The sequence below is a fragment of the Anolis carolinensis genome, unplaced genomic scaffold (assembly GCF_035594765.1).
Source record: "Anolis carolinensis isolate JA03-04 unplaced genomic scaffold, rAnoCar3.1.pri scaffold_7, whole genome shotgun sequence".
In the NCBI taxonomy this organism is placed as follows: domain Eukaryota; kingdom Metazoa; phylum Chordata; class Lepidosauria; order Squamata; family Dactyloidae; genus Anolis; species Anolis carolinensis.
This window is the reverse complement of record NW_026943818.1, coordinates 15,073,791-15,094,647: the sequence shown is the minus strand read 5'-3', so window position 1 is coordinate 15,094,647 and position 20,857 is coordinate 15,073,791. Positions and strand designations below refer to the sequence as shown.

Here is a 20,857-nt window from a genome sequence, read left to right as displayed (position 1 = left end):
CTAGACATTCACCGCCAGCATAAACTATACTCAGTAGCCCTTCAAGACACAACTAGAAGCCACCATCCATCTATCCATCCATCCATCCATCCATACCATACCATACCATACTATGGAAGCCTACTAAGACCAGCGTGAGCTACCAGCTTGCCCGTTGGTGACATTCACCACCAACAAAAACTATAATCAATAGCCCTCCAAGACACAACTAGAAGCCACCATCCATCTATCCATCCATCCATCCATCCATCCACACCATACTATGGAAGCCTACTAAGACCAGCGTGAGCTACCAGCTTGCCCGTTGGTGCCTCTAGACATTTACCGCCAACAAAAACTATAGTCAGTAGCCCTTCAAGACACAACTAGAAGCCACCATCCATCTATCCATCCATCCATCCATCCATCCATCCACACCATACTATGGAAGCCTACTAAGACCAGCGTGAGCTACCAGCTTGCCCGTTGGCATCTCTAGATATTCACCACCAGCAAAAACTATAGTCAGTAGCCCTCCAAGACACAACTAGAAGACACCATGCATCCATCCTTCCATCCATCCACACCATACTATGGAAGCCTACTAAGACCAGTGTGAGCTATCAGCTTGCCCGTTGGTGCCTCGACATTCACCGCCAGCAAAAACTATAGACAGTAGCCCTCCAAGACACAACTAGAGGCCACCATCCATCCATCCATCCACACCATACTATGGAAGCGTGAGCTATCATCTTGCCCGCTGGCATCTCTAGACATTCACCACCAGCAAAAACTATAGTCAGTAGCCCTTCAAGACACAACTAGAAGCCACCATCCATCCATCCATCCACACCATACTATGGAAGCCTACTAAGACCAGCGTGAGCTATCTGCTTGCCCGTTGGCATCTCTAGACATTCACCACCAACAAAAACTATAGTCAGTAGCCCTCCAAGACACAACTAGAAGCCTCCATCCATCCATCTATCCCTCCATCCATCTACACCATACTATAGAAGCCTACTAAGACCAGCGTGAGCTATCTGCTTGCCCGTTGGCATCTCTAGACATTCACCACCAACAAAAACTATAGTCAGTAGCCCTCCAAGACACAACTAGAAGCCTCCATCCATCCATCTATCCCTCCATCCATCTACACCATACTATAGAAGCCTACTAAGACCAGCGTGAGCTATCTGCTTGCCCGTTGGCATCTCTAGACATTCACCACCAACAAAAACTATAGTCAGTAGCCCTCCAAGACACAACTAGAAGCCTCCATCCATCCATCTATCCCTCCATCCATCTACACCATACTATAGAAGCCTACTAAGACCAGCGTGAGCTATCTGCTTGCCCGTTGGCACTTCTAGACATTCACCGCCAGCAAAATCTATAGTCAAGACACAACTAGAAGCCAACGGCTCTATTACCTGGTTTCTTGCCATGCTTTTTCCCCGCACCATGCGCAGGTTTGGCCTTCGGAGGGGCTGCGTTTGGGACAAAAGGGAAGCAAAGACGATGCCGAAAGCACCGGGAAAGGAGCACCGCCGTGCCCACCTCCCACACAAGGGAGCCCGGGAGTTGTAGTTCAAGGAAGGGTTGGTTTGCTTCCAGGAAGGCAATTACGAGGGTTGAATGAAAAGTAATGCCTCCACCTTCGTTACTTGGGTTTGGATGGGAGTATTTTAGTAAATCAAACGCAGATGCAATGCACATGTGATGATACGGCCTCTATAGCTGCATTTGGTCATATAATATGTGTTGCAATGCACATGTGATGATGCGGTATCTATATCTGCATTTGGTCATATAATATATTATGTGTTACAATGCATGCACTACAATAGACAGGAGATGATGTGGCATGTATATCTGCATTCAATTATATAATATGTGTTGCAATGCACATGTGATGATGAGGCATCTATATCTGCATTTGGTCATATAATATACTAGCTGTGGCCCATTGGAATTGCACTGAATAGCTCCGGTTTTTGGTTTTTTTTAGGCCCTGTGGAGGTTTGTGACGTGATATTTTGTGGTTTCAACCTCGAGGCGTGGATGATGGATTGTGTTGTGAAATTTCGAGGTTGGGGGGGCGTTTAGTTTTGATGTTTTGCCCGGTGGCAGGACTCCACCACTCTTTTATATATATAGATGTGAGGCAATGCATGCGCTACAATGCACAGGGGATGATGCTGCATCCGCATCCGCATTGCATCGTACGATCCGCAGCAGCCTCTGGGCCTGGACGGCTGGTGCGCAAGCCCTGCCATGCGCCTCCAGCCCTGCGCAAGGAAGGCTCTCTCTGCTCGGAGGAGAGAAGGAGGAGGAAGAGCTTTAAGACTCAAAGGCTCAGCAAGAGATTATCGGCCTCTAAGTCCCTCCGAGCGGGGTGACCCCGTGGCCCAGTTGCCGTGCCGGGCCCTGCGATTGGTGCGCCTGGGCGCTGGCGGGGTGTTCCCAGGCGCCCCGGCCGGAATCCCGTCTATTTCGGGCCCCGTGGCGTGTGCCCACGTGTCCGGCCTGCCCTTGGCACGTGCCGCCTTGGCTTACCTCGGATGTTCTCCGGAGGCTCCTTGGCGGCGGCCGTGGCGGTGGGTCTCGGTTTCTCCAGGACGGAGGCAGGAGCTTGAAAAGAAGGCCGGGCTTTCAGTCCTCCTTTGGGTCAGGCTGAGAGCCCCCCACGGGCTGCCCTTCCTGCCTCGCCCTTGACCTGGCCACGCCGTGTTTAAGGCGTTCTCAAAGGCTGGCATCACTGGGCTGCTGTGAGTTTTCCAGGCTGCCATAGATGTGGGCGAAACGTCAGGAGAGAATGCTTCCGGAACATGGCCAGGCAGCCTGGAAAACTCACGGCAACCCAACACCGTATTTCCTCGAATTGATCAGCAACTAAACATACTAGAGAGGTTTGGGGAGAATTCACCATGATTGATAAGAGATGTATAGTTCACTCGCCGCCTAAAAGCACTCTGAACTCCACCAGCGATGGACCTGGAACTCACTTGGCACACAGAACCCCCATGACCAGCAAAACATACTGGAGGGCTTTGGAGGGATTGATAGGAGTTGTAGTTCACCTACACCCAGAGCGCACTATGAACCCAAACAGTGATGGATCTGGGCCAAACTTGGCCTGCATTCCCGATATTCCCAAGTTGGAATACTGGTGGGTTTGGAGGGGAACTGGCCTCGAGATTTTGGAAGTACTGGGGTTTATAGTTCACCTGCAATCCATGAGCACTCTAAACTCCACCAACGATGGAAATGGACCTAACTTGGCACACAGAGCCCTCATGACCAGGAATAAATACGGAAGGTCTTTGGAGAAAATCCACCTTGATTTGTGGGAGATGTAGTTCACCTACATCCAGAGAGAACTGCGAACCCAAACACCAATGGATATGGACCAAACTTGGCACACAGACCGGATATGCCAAAATTTGATGACTGGAGGGGTTTGGGAGGAACGGACCTTCCTTTCTGGGAGTTGTAGTTCACCCACAACCACAGTGACCTCCACTGATGATGGACCTGGACCAAACTTAGCACACGGAACCCCCATAGTGGGAGTTGTAGTTCACCATACAGCCAGAGAGCACATTGAACCCCACCCATGATGCAACCACAACCACAGATAGTATGTCTAGTACCACAAAGGCCTTCTAAATCTACGCATCACAACCGTTCTACTATGGGGAGAAGATACAGCACCTTCTAAGCACCACACAGAGGTTCTGCCTCTGGCTACGGGTTCAGATCTGTCTCCGTCTCCCTACCTTCAGTCTTTGGAGGAGCGGCACTGGCCTGTAACGGGGCTACGCCAGAGGAACTGGGTGCTTCTGGCAAAAGCAACACAAAAAGCCGGGTTATTCCAAGGATCTCTCACACACAGAAGACATTCCAACCTGGCAATGTTAGGAACAAGGACTGAAGTCAAGCTCAAGATCTCATATCCACGGAAGAACCCAATAGGTAGGACTTGGGTTGGTTCCCATTGGGATGACTTGATGTCCATGACTTGGAACAGGCTACATGTGTCATCCAACCCAACCCACTTCTGTCATGCAGTAAAAGTACAATCAAAGCCCTCTCAACACATGGCCATTCAGCCTCTGCTTAATAATAATAATAATAATAATAATAATAATAATAATAATAATAATAATAATAATAATAATTGCTTTGATTGAAGTCAAAAATCAGAAACTCCTCAAAGCACAGCAGACAAAAAACGAGTACAAGAAAACCGCACTACAAACTAGAGCTGACAGCTGGCACAACAGAACAAAGCATGGAAAGTTCCTTGACAAAATTGAAGGAAAAGCTGATAAGGAGAAGACCTGGCTCTGGTTCACGAATGGGACCCTGAAGAAGGAGACAGAAGGCCTGATCCTTGCAGCCCAAGAGCAAGACATCAGGACAAAGGCCATTAATAATAATAATAATAATAATAATAATAATAATAATAATAATAGAAGACCTGGCTCTGGCTCACGAATGGGACCCTGAAGAAGGAGACAGAAGGCCTGATCCTTGCAGCCCAGGAGCAAGCCATCAGGACAAAGGCAATCAAGGCCAAGATCGAAAAATCAGCTGATGACCCAAAATGCAGACTCTGCAAGGAAACCGACGAAACCATTGATCATATCCTCAGCTTCTGTAAGAAAATCGCACAGACTGACTACAAACAGAGGCACAACTATGTGGCCCAAATGATTCATTGGAACTTATGCCTCAAGTCCCACCTCCCAGCAGCAAAGAACTGGTGGGATCACAAACCTGCAAAAGTCTTGGAAAATGAGCACGCAAAAATACTGTGGGACTTCCGAATCCAGACTGACAAAGTTCTGGAACACAACACACCAGACATCACAGTTGTGGAAAAGAAAAAAGTTTGGATCATGGATGTCGCCATCCCAGGTGACAGTCGCATTGACAAAAAACAACAGGAAAAACTCAGCCGCTCTCAGGACCTCAAGATTGAACTTCAAAGACTCTGGCAGAAACCAGTGCAGGTGGTCCCGGTGGTGATGGGCACACTGGGTGCCGTGCCAAGAGATCTCAGCCGGCATTTGGAAACATGAGACATTGACAAAATTACGATCTGCCAACTGCAAAAGGCCACCCGACTGGGATCTGCGCGCATCATCCGAAAATACATCACACAGTCCTAGACACTTGGGAAGTGTTCGACTTGTGATTTTGTGATATGAAATCCAGCATGTCTATCTTGTTTGCTGTGTCATAATAAAATATAATAATAAATAACAACCACAGCATTAATTGCATTTGGAAAACTCACTTTTGAGGAATGTAGGGAGGGAAGGGATTCAGCTGGGGATGGAAATGTCATCTCCTCTGCCATCGGCCTGCGCTTCCCTCCCTTCCTCCCTTTTTCTTTTCTTTCCTTTTCTTTTTTCTGAAGCCAGGCTTTAAAGGTGGGGAGGGGGGGGGGCGAGGGGGCCTACTGGGAGGACTGGGAGGCCAATTGGCAAGGGCTTAATTAGAGCCGCGATGCAAAGGCTGCCCTCCAGGCATGTCCCTGCGTTCGTTTCGTTCGCTCGTTTGCTGCCTGCCATCACCATTCATTTGTTCGTTTGCGCACACCTTCCCAAGCTTATCCCAACTTTGTAACATTTTGCATTATTCGTATGTATTATTATTTTATTATGACAGAGCAAACAAGATAGATATGCTGGTTTTCATATCCCAAAATCACAATTTTGTCAAGGAACTTTCCATGCAATGTTTTGTTGTGCCAGCTGTCAGCTCTAGTTTGTAGTGCGGTTTTCTTGTACTGGTTTTTTGTCTGCTGTGCTTTGAGGAGTTTCTGATTTTTGACTTACATCAAAATAATAATAATAATAATAATAATAATAATAATAATAATAATAATAACTATTATTGTTTTTTCTCAAAGTGACACACCACCCAAGTCATGCTAGGTTCTTTGGTGAATTTTTACAGACCAAGTGAAAAAGGTTGCCCATCATTGGCCTAGTGGCACGCGGGCACGGGGAACGGTTGCTGAGAAATACTGATGAGAGAGGAGCAAAGGAGGAGATAAAGACAAATAAAAAAAGCCTCTACGCATGCTCAAGGTGTTGAATATACAACCGAGCTGCATCTCATTTCGGGTATGGCACTTGTCCACCCGACAGGGTGATGGGTTCAAATAAACCTGTTGACCGATCTCCTGGTTTGTTTCCAGTGTTTGATTGGACAAAGAGACCCTGGAGGTTTTGGTTATTTGATAATGTGGGACACACCAGCAAGGAGAGCACAAAAGAGCCCTCCCTTGTCACTAGGTGGAGAAAGAGGCTCAAACGGGGCAGAAAAGCCGTCACCTGGCGGCGAAGTACCTGTTTTGCTGGGTGCCTCTTGGACAGAGACGGAGGCAGGGAGCTCTGCAGGCTGCCGGACAGTGGCTGCTTGGAGGGGACACAAACATCACATTAATAGATAAGTTAGGAAAGAGGCGGAGGTCCCTTAGAGAGTCTGAATCGCCTTCCTGGCCAAGTAATCCTGGAGAAGAAACCACTGGACCCGGAGAACAATTCTGCCAGCATCCTCCAAGCCGTAAAGTCAAGAAGCAGCAGCCCAACCCCGTTCTTGCTTCTTCTTTTTCATGGTCTCTGTGAATCACACCAGCGGGTCTCTGCGGAAACTTCTAAAATCACTAAGCAAAAACCTTTTTGGCGGTAACCCCGCCCACTCTCACGAGGCTACAAAGGAGCCCGTTGCTGCTCAAACCCTGCAGTTCCTTTCCATCCGTGCTACAGTGCTTTGTTAGGAAAGCCTAAGTTTGCCAATACCTGGACTAAGTGCTTGTCAGAGGAATTACCTTCGAAATAGAAGTAATCTAGGGCTCTAACCTCCGAGAAGCCCCCGAACTCAGAGGACTTGGTGACAAAGACGAAGAAAGCTAAGCACAGAGTTGTTGTATGTCTTTCGGGCTGTGTGGCCATGTTCCAGAAGTATTCTCTCCTGACGTTTTGCCAACCTCTATGGCAGGCATCCTCAGAGGTTGTAAGGCATGACCCGGGCTGTGGCACAAGCTGGTGAGCAGCCAGCTGTAACCAGCTGAGTCCAATCCCTCTGACCAAGAGATCATGAGTTCGAGGCCAGCTCAGAGCCTGCGTTTGTCTTTGTCTTTGTTCTATGTCAAGGCATTGAATGTTTGTCTTATATGTGTAATGTAATCTGCTCTGAGAAGGGAGGAATATAAATACTGTAAATAAATAATAAATAAATAAACTAGGCAATATTTACCTAAATATATATCTGTTGAAAGTCCAGGGTGTGACAAGAGTCCTCGGGTCTGTGTGGAGAGTCCACCCTGGACTCTCCACAGATATATATTTACCTTCCTTGCCTAGTTTATCCCTGCCTCACAACCTCTGAGGATGCCTGCCATAGATGTGGGTGAAACGTCAGGAGAGAATACTTCTGGAACATGGCCACACAGCCCGAAAGACATACAACAACCCTGTGATCCCGGCCATGAAAGCCTTCGACAACACAAAGCTAAGCACGACAAAGACTCTTTGTTACCTGGGCCGGTCGAATAAATTTCTGCTAGTGATTCTAAAAGGTTCCGAAGAGCCAGATAACCCCCAGTTGAGTGAATCCGTACATGAAACACAGATAAGCAACCTACCCATTCCCTGCTGTGAGTTCCAACAATGCAGCTGTCCCCAAGCTCAGATTCCTTTATTTTATCACTTTTAAACTTATTTATTATGCAATGCTTTTGACACAAAATAAATAAATAAAATAAATAAGCTGTCCCCAAGCTCAGAAAGCAGTTCACTACAAGGAAGCAAAGCAGGCGTCATCCAGACGATCTGGAGCAGCCCAGACCTTTCTGTTTTTTGCCACTATACTACTAGTATTATAACGATTACGTTTGCCACTATACTATGATGATTGTGATTCTGCAAACATGGATAAAAATCACATCCGTCTTGGAGTAGACCCGAGGGGAACCATTCCAGGAGAAAGAGGGAGGTCTATGGTTGAGGCACCGTCATTACAACAGAGATTTGGGGGAAACGAGATCGTAAACAGAAAAAGGTTTGGTCCACAAAGCCCCGAAATGAACCCCCAAATATTTTAACCTATCTACTAGATATGGGTTGGACTTCCACCATACTTTAAGGGGGGAACTTTAGGCCCCTTTCGAGCCCCAGTTCTTCATGGCCACTGACCCGCCAACATCTTACGATGGATTAAAACAAAGCGCAACGAAATGGAAAAACCTGCGAAGATGCTTTGAGACTGGATTATATGGCAGTGTAGAGTCATGTAATCCAGTTCAAAGATGATAATCTGGATTATATGGCAGTGTGGATCCATCCTGGGGCAACCAGGGAGAAGATACACTGGCTTTATTATCTCAGTGGGGAGAACATAGGTCTTGCCATTGCCTAGGACTCCAACCACATAGGACTTTATACTCATTGATTGCAGTATACTCTTCCTGCATCTAGTACGGGCATGGGCAAACTTCAGCCCTCCGGGTGTTTTGGACTTCAACTCCCACAATTCCTAACAGCCTACCGGCTGTTAGGAATTGTGGGAGTTGAAGTCCAAAACACCCGGAGGGCCGAAGTTTGCCCATGCCTGTACTAGTGTGATGCCAATCGTGAATATTCAGTAGTCCCAACAGAAATGTTTCTTCTTCTGGTGATGAACGAGAAGACCTGAGAAGATGCGCCAGGTGATTTTTATCCATGGCCCCGATCCTACGGCAACCGCACAAGGCGACACATCTGCTTCAGAAGCGCAATAATGCCATTGTTTGCTGTGCCAAGCGGAGAGGGCGTTGGGTCTCTATGGGATCTACCCAAGGGATTGCCTTGCAAGCTACGGTTGGCACCCACCTGGCGGCCTTGTTGTCGTGGGAGGTGTGGTGGTTGGGATGACAATAATGGGCGCAGCGGTAGTGGTTGGAGGAGTGGTAGTGGTGGTAGGAGTGGTGGTAGGAGCAGCAGTGGTGGTAGTAGTAGTGGTGGTTGTAGTGGTTGTTGTTGTGGTTGTTGTGGTGGGAGTGGTGGTAGTAGTAGTGGTTGTTTTGGGAGTGGTGGTGGTGGTAGTAGCCTTTGTGGTAGTGGTGGTAGCCTTTGTAGTGGTGGTGGTGACCCTCTTTGGCCGCTCGTTTGCTAAACGAGAGGGGGGAAAATAATAATAATGAAAGGAGAAAGAAAGGCAGACATCACGTTTCTGGCCAAGGCTTCTTCCCCAAAGGGATGCATTCCAGCAGTAGAGGCCAATCCGACCACATTTGGGATCATGACGAGTCCCGGCAATTAATGTATTTCATCCATTCTAAGATGATATTGATTGTTAAGTTGCATCCTAACATCAGTAGTAGTAGTAGTAGTAGTAATAGTAATAATAATAATAATAATAATAATAATAATAATAATAATAATAATACAGTATCACCACCAAGAACGAAAATACATTAGATCCACCTGTGACCTCTTTGAACAGAGACCACATTGACCAAGGACCTCTTTGACCAGGGATCACTTTGACCAGGGACCTCTTTCCTTTTATCTTTTTAAGAAAACTTGAAGCTGAGCCAACAATACAGACATTCAAAACATTGCCGCTTACCAGATGAAGGGTTAACTGAAACTGGAGTAAACCTGGGAACCAGTAGTAAACGGCTTATGTAAACAGCTTACTTCGGCTCACAGCCAGCCACTCTAAAATAACATCTATTTGACTGGGCTTCCTGGCTGGGAACTGCAACATTTGTTACAAACTGAAGCTACGGCTAATTGACTGCATTTACATCCTGAGGAGTCCTATAGAACTGCTCCAAGACTACAGAGACTTTGATTTGTTTTGACTCCAAGCCAGGTTTGAGCCAATTGATTTGTACACTGATGTATTGAGTGTTACAGCATATTACATGCCATTTTGAAGGGACTGAATGTACACATACTGTGCCGCTAACAAACTTTAGTTGGAGTCTTGTTGATATATGTCTGATATATGTTTTATACTGAAAACTGCTCTGTGTAGCAATTAAATCTGGATGATTGCAGTCTATAAATCTTTATACTCTGTAAGTTGCGACTGTGTGCCAGTACAGCTGACAGAATTTGATCATCAGTTGTATTATTATTTGTATTATTGTTAACATTATTATGTATATGATGCTCTAATATACATATTGTGTTCTATGTTTTGAACCTTTATTGTGGTGCATATTTTTCAGGGACCTCTTTGACCAAGGACCACATTGACCAGGGATCTGTTTGACCTGGGACCTCTTTGACCAGGGATTACTTTGACCAGAGACCACATTGACTACGGACCTCTTTGACCAGGGACCTCTTTGACCAGGGATTACTTTGACCTGGGACCACATTGACCAGGGACCTCTTTGACCCGGGACCACTTGACTGGGGGCCTCTTTGACCCGGGACCCCTCTCTAACATTAGTTTTTGGTCAACTTCAGATTCGGTTTGGTTATTTGGGGTGCTGATTCAGAAAATCACACTGGATAGACCACGTCAGCTGGATAGACCACGTCAGTAGTTGCCATCTGCTCGCCCACAGAAAACTATATTCAATCATTAGAGCTGATCTTCCCCGCACGTCTCGCGGACCTTATTTTATGTCTCGTGGCCCACAGGTTGGGAACCACTGATCTACACAGTAGAGCTAATGCAGTACAGCACTACTTTTACTACCAGGGTTCGATGCTATGGGATCCAGGGAGCTGGTAATTTGGCAAAGAAGGTGAAAGACCTCATTGAACTATGACTCCCGGGATCGAATAGCACTGAGTCATTGGAAATGGACCCTGCAGGTGTTTTGGACTCCAACTCCCACCATTCCTAACAGCCTCTTGGCCTGACCCAAACCCAACCAAGAAGCCATGAGATCATGCCTCACACACCTGAGGCTGTTAGGAATGGTGGGAGTTGGAGTCCAAAACACCTGGAGGGAGGTTTGCCCATGCCTGTAACTCTTTAGTGTGGGAGGAATTGTAGTAATGCGATTGTCCTGAGCATGTTCAGACACAGGACTCCTTTTTGTTAGATCTCAGTGGAGCGGCTGAGGGGGGGGGGGGGGAGGGCCTAAGGGTGTTAGGAATGGTGGGAGTTGGAGTCCAACTGGAGACCCGCCAAATCAACCCTAAGAAGAGCCAAGGCAGTCCGAAAGACCAAAACCATTCATCAGACCCCACGGAGAACCCTCTCGATCTCACGGTATGGGGCCGTGTCTCCTTTCCCCGTGGCCTTTCCCGCTCCCTCCCTTCGCCCTGCTTGAAGCCGAGTGACATTTCGCCGGCAAACGCATCATATATATTTTAAAAAGACCATCCCGAGCCTGACAAATACGCCGCTGTTGAAGCCGCAAATCCCCGACAAAGGTTGGAGTTGAGAGATACAGGCGGAGGAGTGAGCCGTTGTTTCGGAGGCAAGCATTTCCTTCCCGACCAACCTTGCGGGGAGGGATGAAAAGCGACAGAGACAATGAAGGTGACCGGAGTCGAGAGAGGCGGAAAACGAGGCGCAACCATAGGCCGGAGAGGCCAAAGGGGTCGGAGAGAAAAGGCCGAGGGGTCGTGCACCGAAACGCATTTTGAGACGTGTGTGTTACTTACTGCCGAAGTTCGGAGCCGCACCTGGAAAAGGAGGAGAAAGGGAAGAAGAGGTCAGCCGAGGGAATTCCCGCTAATTGAAAGGAGCTTTGCTTCCCGAGGAGGACGAGGGACCAAAGGGACGTCCAAAGAGGCCAAAGCGGAGAGACGGGTCTCGCACCCGCTTGGCTTGCGGCGACCTGCGACTTATTAGCGTCCGCTTCCTCTGGCCTTTTGCCGGGAAGGGTCACTTGTCCCCCGTCCGCTCGGGCACAACAACAGCTCATTATTTAGAAAAGTTACACTTGGCAAGATTTGACTTGATTTGTAAAAGTCTGCATCCTTGCACAACGGCTGAGAAACTTGTATGTTTTCATACGGCAAGTGCCTCCCTTGCTCTGAATGGGCTTGATTGGCTTTGAACCCTCAACACGGAGCAGCTATCGGGTCTTGCTATGAGCATCACCACTTGATATGAGACTTGATAAAATATGAAATCAATACTAAACATCACTACTTGACGTATGATATCAGCACTTGACTATCCAAAAGAGTCTCCCTTGCTCCGAATGAGCTTGATTTTGCTTTGAACCCTCAACACAGAGCAGCTATCAGGTCTTGATATGAGCATCACCACTTGATATGAGACTGGATAAAATATGAAATCAATACTAAACATCACTACTTGACATATGACATCAGCACTTGACTATCCAAAAGAGTCCCTCTTGCTCCGAATGGGCTTGATTGGCTTTGAACCCTCAACACAGAGCAGCTATCCAGTATGGCATCACATCTTGATATAAAACTACATCAATGCTAAATAAACATCACGACTTGGCATATGATATCAGCACTTCACTATCCGAAAGAGTCTCCCTTGCTCCGAATGGGCTTGATTTGCTTTGAATCCTCAACACGGAGCAGCTATTGGGTATTGATATGAGCATCACCACTTGATAGGAGACTTGATAAAATATGAAATCAATACTAAACATCATTACTTGCTGTATATCAGCACTTGACTATCCAAAAGAGTCTCCCTTGCTCCGAATGGGCTTGAGTTGATTTGAACCCTCAACACAGAGCAGCTATCCAGTATGGCATCACCTCTTGATATAATACTGCATCAATGCTAAATAAATATCACTACTTGACATATGAATCAGCACTTGAGTCTCCCTTGCTCTGAATGGGCTTGATTTGCTTTGAACCCTCAACACGGAGCAGCTATCGGGTCTTGATATGAGCATCACCACTTGATATGAGACTTGATAAAATATGAAATCAATACTAAACATCACTACTTGACATATGACGTCAGAACTTAACTATCTGAAAGAGTCTTCCTTGCTCTGAATGGGCTGGATTGGCTTTGAACCCTCAACACAGAGCAGGTATCCAGTATGGCATCACATCTTGATATAATACTACATCAATGCTAAATAAACATCACGACTTGGCATATGATATCAGCACTTCACTATCCGAAAGAGTCTCCCTTACTCCGAATGGGCTTGATTTGCTTTGAATCCTCAACACGGAGCAGCTATTGGGTATTGATATGAGCATCACCACTTGATATGAGACTTGATAAAATATGAAATCAATACTAAACATCACTACTTGACGTATGATATCAGCACTTAACTATCCGAAAGAGTCTTCCTTGCTCCGAATGGGCTTGAGTTGATTTGAACCCTCAACACAGAGCAGCTATCCAGTATGGCATCACCTCTTGATATAATACTGCATCAATGCTAAATAAATATCACTACTTGACATATGACATCAGCACTTGACTATCCGAAAGAGTCTCCCTTGCTCCGAATGGGCTTGATTTGCTTTGAACCCTCAACACAGAGCAGCTATCAGGTATTGATATGAGCATCACCACTTGATAGGAGACTTGATAAAATATGAAATCAATACTAAACATCACTACTTGACGTATGATATCAGCACTTAACTATCCGAAAGAGTCTTCCTTGCTCCGAATGGGCTTGATTTGCTTTGAACTCTCAACACGGATGTTGGAATATATTGGATAATAAGGAGGGATTACGGAAAAGCCTATTAAACATCAAATTAGGTTATGAGTTTACAAATTAAGCACCAAAACATCATGTTATACAACAAATTTGACAGAAAAAGTAGTTCAATACACAGTACTGTTATGTTGTAATTACTGTATTTGCGAATTTAGCACCAATGGGTAAGCGAGTGTTGGATAAGTGAGATTCTACTGTAATAACAAAATAATAAAATGGAATCCTAAGTTGGAAGGGACCTCCAAGGGCTATCCAGTCCAGGGCAGGAAGACACCATTCGATCCCTCTCGACAGATGGCCTTCCAGAGAAAGAAGTAGTGCCCGGTGACCACATATCCCACGGTGGAAGAGATGGCTACAGGTGCGGAGTAAGTAGTATTTGGTGCTACTTACAGATGTTTGGGGAGCCGTTGGGGCGCGGGAGGTAGGAGCCGGCCCTCCAGGACTTGCTGCGGAAGTTCTTCTTGCAGCGGCCGCAGTCCTGGCCCGTGGTGTTGTGCTCGCACTCGCACTGGAGGCTGCCTTCCCGGAAGGTGCACTGGTTGGCGTGCAGGTTGCATTTGCACCTGGGAGGGAGGGAGGGAGGGAGGGAGAAAGGACAGCCGTGAGCAACGCCACGCCCTTGATTCACCTGGAGATGCACAAAAAACCAGCGCAAGAAAACCGCACTACAAACTAGAGCAGAATCAGTACAAGAAAACCGCACTACAAACTAGAGCTGACAGCTGGCACAACAAAACATTGCATGGAAAGTTCCTTGACAAAATTGAAGGAAAATCTGATAAGGAGAAGACCTGGCTCTGGCTCACGAATGGGACCCTGAAGAAGGAAGGAGACAGAAGGCCTGATCCTTGCAGCCCAGGAGCAAGACATCAGGACAAAGGCCATTCAGGCCAAGATCGAAAAATCAGCTGATGACCCAAAATGCAAACTCTGCATTTTGATCTCAGCCGGCATTTGGAAACAATAGACATTGACAAAATCATTGCAAAAGGCCACTCTACTGGGATCTGGGCGCATCATCCGAAAATACATCACACAATCCTAGACACTTGGGAAGTGTTCAACTTGTGGTTTTGTGATACAAAATCCAGCATATCTATCTCGTTTGCTGTGCCATACAATAAAATAATAATAATAATAATAATAAGAAGAAGAAGAATAGTAATAATAATAATTGTTGTGCCAGCTGTCAGCTCTAGTTTGTAGTGCAGTTTTCTTGTACTGATTCTTTGTCTGCTGTGCTTTGAGGAGTTTCACACAGTCCTAGACACTTGGGAAGTGTTCGACTTGTGATTTTGTGATACGAAATCCAGCATGTCTATCTTGTTTGCTGTGTCGTAATAATAATAATAATAATAGTAATCATAATGAGATTTGGGGATTGGATCCACCTCCCTGCCTCTCAGCACCGGAGCATCTTGTCCCTTCTTTCTTTTTGAGCATCAATTTGCGGCTGGGAAGTGGAGCGCTTGGGACCCGAATGCCCGTTCCCCCCCCCTCCCTCCCCCCCTCCCTCCCTCCTCGGTCCTCCCAAGATCTGAAGGGTTGTCACATAAAAGGCCGTTTAATCCTCTCGCTGAGCAGGGACTTGGTTTAATGAGCCTGCATTACAAGGAAAGGGCAGCTGGAGACCGGAGGCCTTGCAAGTGCAAATCACCCCCAGCATCACCACCCCCAGCACCACCACCACCGCCAGCAGCACAAGGCCCTTCTTGATTTCTCATGGCATTAATGCACGAAGCCAAAGGCCTGGGCAAACTTCAGCCCTTCCTCCAGTGTTTTGGACTCCAACTCCCACCATTCCTAACAGCCTCAGGCCCCTTCCTTTCCCCGTTGAGCCGCTTAATCCTATGGGGCCGCCATGGAGGGAGCCCTGCTCCTATGAGGCATCAATTAATAACAATAATAATAATAATCCTGACAGATGGCCAGCCTGCCTCTGCTCAATAATAATAATAATCAGAATATATAAAGCAAAGTGAAGAACCTGCTTTGATTGAAGTCAAAAATCAGAAACTCCTCAAAGCACAGCAGACAAAAAACCAGTACAAGAAAACCGCACTACAAACTAGAGCAGAATCAGTACAAGAAAACCGCACTACAAACTAGAGCTGACAGCTGGCACAACAGAACATTGCATTTTCACATGTTCACGCTTGATGTTGTCCACATGCCAGACAATATTATTATTATTATTATTATTATTATTATTATTATTATTATTACATGCCCTGGCAGAATATGTAAAGCAAAGTAAAGCATGCTTTGATTGAAGTCAAAAATCAGAAACTCCTCAAAGCACAGCAGACAAAAAACCAGCACAAGAAAACCGCACTACAAACTAGAGCTGACAGCTGGCACAACAGAACATTGCATTTTCACATGTTCATGCTTGATGTTGTACACATGCCGGACAACATTATTATTATTATCATTATTTATTTATTTATTTATTTATTTATTTACAGTATTTATATTCCGCCCTTCTCACCCTGAAGGGGACTCAGGGCGGATCACATTAAGTACATATAGGGCAAACATTCAATGCCCATAAACACATCGAACCGAGACAGAGACAACACAGACATACGCAGAAGCAATTTAACCTTCTCCTGAGGGGATGTTCGATTCTGGCCACAGGGGGGAGCAGTTGCTTCATCATCCACTCTGATGGCACTTCCTCACTTCCTCATTCCAACGTTGTAAATTAGTTAAACTTGCCTCCCCACTTTTTATAAGTGGTACCTTATTTCCTACTTGATAGATGCAACTATCTTTCGGGTTGCTAGGTCAGCAATGAGCAGGGGCTATATTTTATTTTTAATTGACGGGTGCTCACCCCACCACGGGCTGGCCTCGAACTCATGACCTCATGGTCAGAGTGATTTATTGCAGCAGCTGTTTACCAGCCTGCGCCACATGCCCTGGCAGAATATGTAAAGCAAAGTGAAGAACCTGCTTTGATTGAAGTCAAAAATCAGAAACTCCTCAAAGCACAGCAGACAAAAAACCAGTACAAGAAAACCACACTACAAACTAGAGTAGAATCAGTACAAGAAAACCGCACTACAAACTAGAGCTGACAGCTGGCGCAACAAAACACTGCATGGAAAGTTCCTTGACAAAATTGAAGGAAAAGTTGATAAGGAGAAGACCTGGCTGTGGCTCACGAATGGACCCCTGTCCTAAACTTTTTTACCATCGTCTCTGATGTCACTTCATTCTGCGTTCCACTGATTCCATCCAACTGCTGCTGCACTGCAAATTACTCTGACACAATTAACCCCGTGGGAAAGAGAGCGGGAAAGAGAGCCCGGCATGGCTTGTGAATATCCTCTCCCTCCGCCCTCTTTCCGGGGACTTCAGAGGAGCTGTCCAAAGTGCTGAGACTATTTTGGGGCTCTTAAGAGCGCTCTTTGAAAGTTCAGCCTCCTGCAATCGCAGGCCTTAAAGAACATCGTAGGACCCAGGACCAAAATAACCTTTTCCAAGGCCGGTGGTTACAGATCAAACGACTCCCAGAAAACAAGAGAAGCCCCTTCCCTGTCACTCGGGAAATGTCGTTTATTTCGATCACAGCTGTCTAGATCAGGGATCCCCAAACTTTTTGAGGGCCAGACTATGATGAAATAGTCCAAAATTAGGATGGTTGTTGTTGTGTGCCATCAACTCATTTCAGACTTTGTTCAACCCTAAGTCTAAAGTTTAGGACAGGGGCCAGGTCAATGGCCTTGGAAGGCCTTAGTTTGGGGACCCCTGATCTAGACGATCTCATAAGACCATAGGTAAGCAAAGAGACCTCCAAAAACCATCTAGATGGTCTCATAAGACCAAAGGTAAGCAAAGAGACCTCCAAAGACCATCGGGATGGTCTCATAAGACCATCAGTAAGGAAAGAGACCCTCAAAGGCCATCTAGATGGTCTCATCAGGCCATCAGAAGATGATAGGTAAGGGAAGGAATCCTCAAAGACCATCTAGATGGTTTCATAAGACCATAGATAAGGAAAGAGACCACCAAAGGCCATCTAGATGATCTCATAAGATCATCGATAAGGAAAGGGGCCCTCAAAGGCCATCTAGAAGATCTCATCAGCCATCAGAAGACCATAGATAAGGAAAGGGACCATCAAAGATCATTAGATGGTTTCATACGGCCATAAGTAAGGAAAGGGGCCCCCAAAGGCCATCTAGACAGTCTCATAGGACCATAGGTAAGGAAGGTGACCTCCAAAAGCCATCTAAATGTTCTCATAAGGCCGTAGCTAAGCAAAGAGACCTTCAAAGACCATCTAGACGATCTCATAAGACCATAGGTAAGCAAAGAGACCTCCAAAAACTAGGTAGACTTAGGTCAGCCTTAAGTCTAAAGTTTAGGACAGGGGCCAGGTCAATGACCTTGGGGGCCGCATCTGGCCCACGGGCCTTAGTTTGGGGACCCCTGGTCTAGATCTTTGCTGGACGGGAAAGTCGGGCCGAAGCTCTCTCGCCTGTCGAAAGGCTAAGGCGTAGATTCCTTCTCTTCTCCGTTTCCCACAAAAGCAGCAATTATTGTATTTCCACCAAGTCCGGCCACAGTCCAGAGCGCCCAAGTGCCAATCCTCCCTTGTCTGTGCAGAGCGGAGTCTCTTCTTCTTGACAGGCTTCGCTTTGCTGGCGATTTTTGGGGCTTCACGTGTTGCCAGTTCCGTCAAGGCCCTTCTCGCCTGTCAAGGAGGCATCTCACCGCAGCAGCGGGCTTTTAATGACGGAGGCCGCAAGAGAGGAAAGGAAGCCGATACTTGGAGATGAAAGCAATGGACCTTCTCCGGGGATTGGGACCAAAGAGTCTTCTCCACATCGACCTTCTCCCATTAGAGACGCATCCGATTCCCATTTGGTGGGAAAGGAGACGTCAAAGCCAACATAGTGAACAACACAAGACACTTCAAGTCTCATTGTGGAAATATAATCATAACACAATATAACCCAATTTTTGTTCCTGGGTTATCAATGCCATTTCCTAATTGGTCCATGAGGAAACAATGACATAGATATCTTGATGAGCTCCTGATGGACTCCAGTGTCCTAGATGGTTTTATCATAAATACATGGAAAAAGTTGATTCGGGTGCACAAAGTTAGTCCCTGCGATAGCACCTTTTTGCTCAGTTTTCCAATGAATCTCTCATCATCGAGTCTCAGCCCATTCAACCTAGTTTGCGGAAGACACAACTTTGAAGTTTCTGGAGGAGAACAACTACAGTACTTCCAAAGCACGGACTGCGCAATTAAATGGGAAATAACAACTTCAAACAACTTGAAAAAAATTCAAATAGTGTAATAATAATAATTTTGTGATTTTGTGAAACGAAATCCAGCATACCTATCTTGTTTGCTGTGTCATACAACGTCGTTGTGTCAATAATAATAATAGGACTCTTACAAGTAAAACAAACAGTCAAAGAAGAAGAACATGCCCTGGCAGAATATGTAAAGCAAAGTGAAGAACCTGCTTTGATTGAAGTCAAAAATCAGAAACTCCTCAAAGCACAGCAGACAAAAAACCAGTACAAGAAAACCGCACTACAAACTAGAGCAGAATCAGTACAAGAAAACCACACTACAAACTAGAGCAGACAGCTGGCACAACAGAACATTGCATGGAAAGTTCCTTGACAAAATTGAAGGAAAAGCTGATAAGGAGAAGACCTGGCTCTGGCTCACAAAGTGTTCGACTTGTGATTTTGTGATACAAAATCCAGCATATCTATCTTGTTTGCTGTGTCATAAAATAATAATAATAATAATAATAATAATAATAATAATAATAATAATAATAATACATCACACAGTCCTAGACTCTTGGGAAGTGTTTGACTTGTGGTTTTGTGATATGAAATCCAGCATATCTATCTTGTTTGCTGTGTTATAATAATAATAATAATAAAATAATAATAATAATAATAATAATAATAGGGATGGAATTGCTTCCCACTGTAATTACAGAACCATCAAGTTGGAAGAAGGATATCCGGTCCGACTGCACTGCGCCAATAAAGCCTTCCCGACAGATGGTCACCCGGCCTCATAGAATCCTAAAGTTGGGATGGATTTCTAAAGGTCATCTAGTCCAACCCCGTTGTGCCTCTTAAGGAAGGCACAACCAAAGCCCTCTCGACAGATGGCCATCCAGGCTCTGCTTCGAAACCTCCAGAAGCGATTCCATCTGGATGCGGACTCGAATTAGGTGAGACTCCAGGAAATACGGGATGATGGCCTTTGGAGATCCGGGTTCGAATCCTGACTCAGCCCTGGTCCCTCTCCGGCACGGTGTCCCGGGGGACCGACGTCGTTGTCGAAGCGCCCGCCTGGTCCCCCCTCCCTCCTCGGAGCGAGCGGCTGCTCCTTCTTAAATAATGCATCCTGATGGATTGGTCTGGAAAGTGCTGCGTCGCTGGGTCGGGTTGCGCAGGTTATCGTTTCCTGATGAGATTGATGATTCTCAAAGGTCGCGCTCAGAAAGCAATTCTCTGGCAAGATTGATCCCAGGGACCAGGGAAATTTGTTTTTTCTCCCGTCCAGATGGGGCCTGACAGCTGAGCAACGGCTCTCTCCAGGGAGGATCGAGCCGGGATGGGACCCCAGAGGGCATCTAGTCCAACCTTATTCTGCCATACAAAGGAATGGTCATCAGCTGATTTTTCGATCTTCAATTCCTTACATTTTGTCAAGGAACTTTCCATGCAATGTTTTGTCGTGCCAGCTGTCAGCTCTAGTTTGTAGTGCGGTTTTCTTGTACTGATTCTGCTCTAGTTTGTAGTGCGGTTTTCTTGTACTGATTCTGCTCTAGTTTGTAGTGCGGTTTTCTTGTACTGATTCTGCTCTAGTTTGTAGTGCGGTTTTCTTGTACTGATTCTGCTCTAGTTTGTAGTGCGGTTTTCTTGTACTGATTCTGCTCTAGTTTGTAGTGCGGATTTCTTGTACTGATTCTGCTCTAGTTTGTAGTGCGGTTTTGTTGTACTGATTCTGCTCTAGTTTGTAGTGCGGTTTTCTTGTACTGATTCTGCTCTAGTTTGTAGTGCGGTTTTCTTGTACTGATTCTGCTCTAGTTTGTAGTGTGGTTTTCTTGTACTGATTCTGCTCTAGTTTGTAGTGCGGATTTCTTGTACTGATTCTGCTCTAGTTTGTAGTGCGGTTTTGTTGTACTGATTCTGCTCTAGTTTGTAGTG

At 46.0% G+C, this 20,857-nt stretch overlaps 1 protein-coding gene across 2 annotated transcripts in view; it reads right to left on the bottom strand.

Annotated features, from left to right (window-relative positions):
* ntng2 (netrin G2) overlaps positions 1–20,857 on the bottom strand; it is a 64,113-nt gene that overhangs the window by 4,052 nt on the left and 39,204 nt on the right. For both annotated transcript variants that reach the window (XM_062959176.1, XM_062959175.1), the window contains exons 4-5: positions 14,039–14,211; positions 11,619–11,639 (exon numbers count right to left, since the gene is read on the bottom strand). In XM_062959176.1, coding sequence (XP_062815246.1) covers positions 11,619–11,639; positions 14,039–14,211 — 194 coding nt within the window. The remainder of the gene's footprint in view (positions 1–11,618; positions 11,640–14,038; positions 14,212–20,857) is intronic.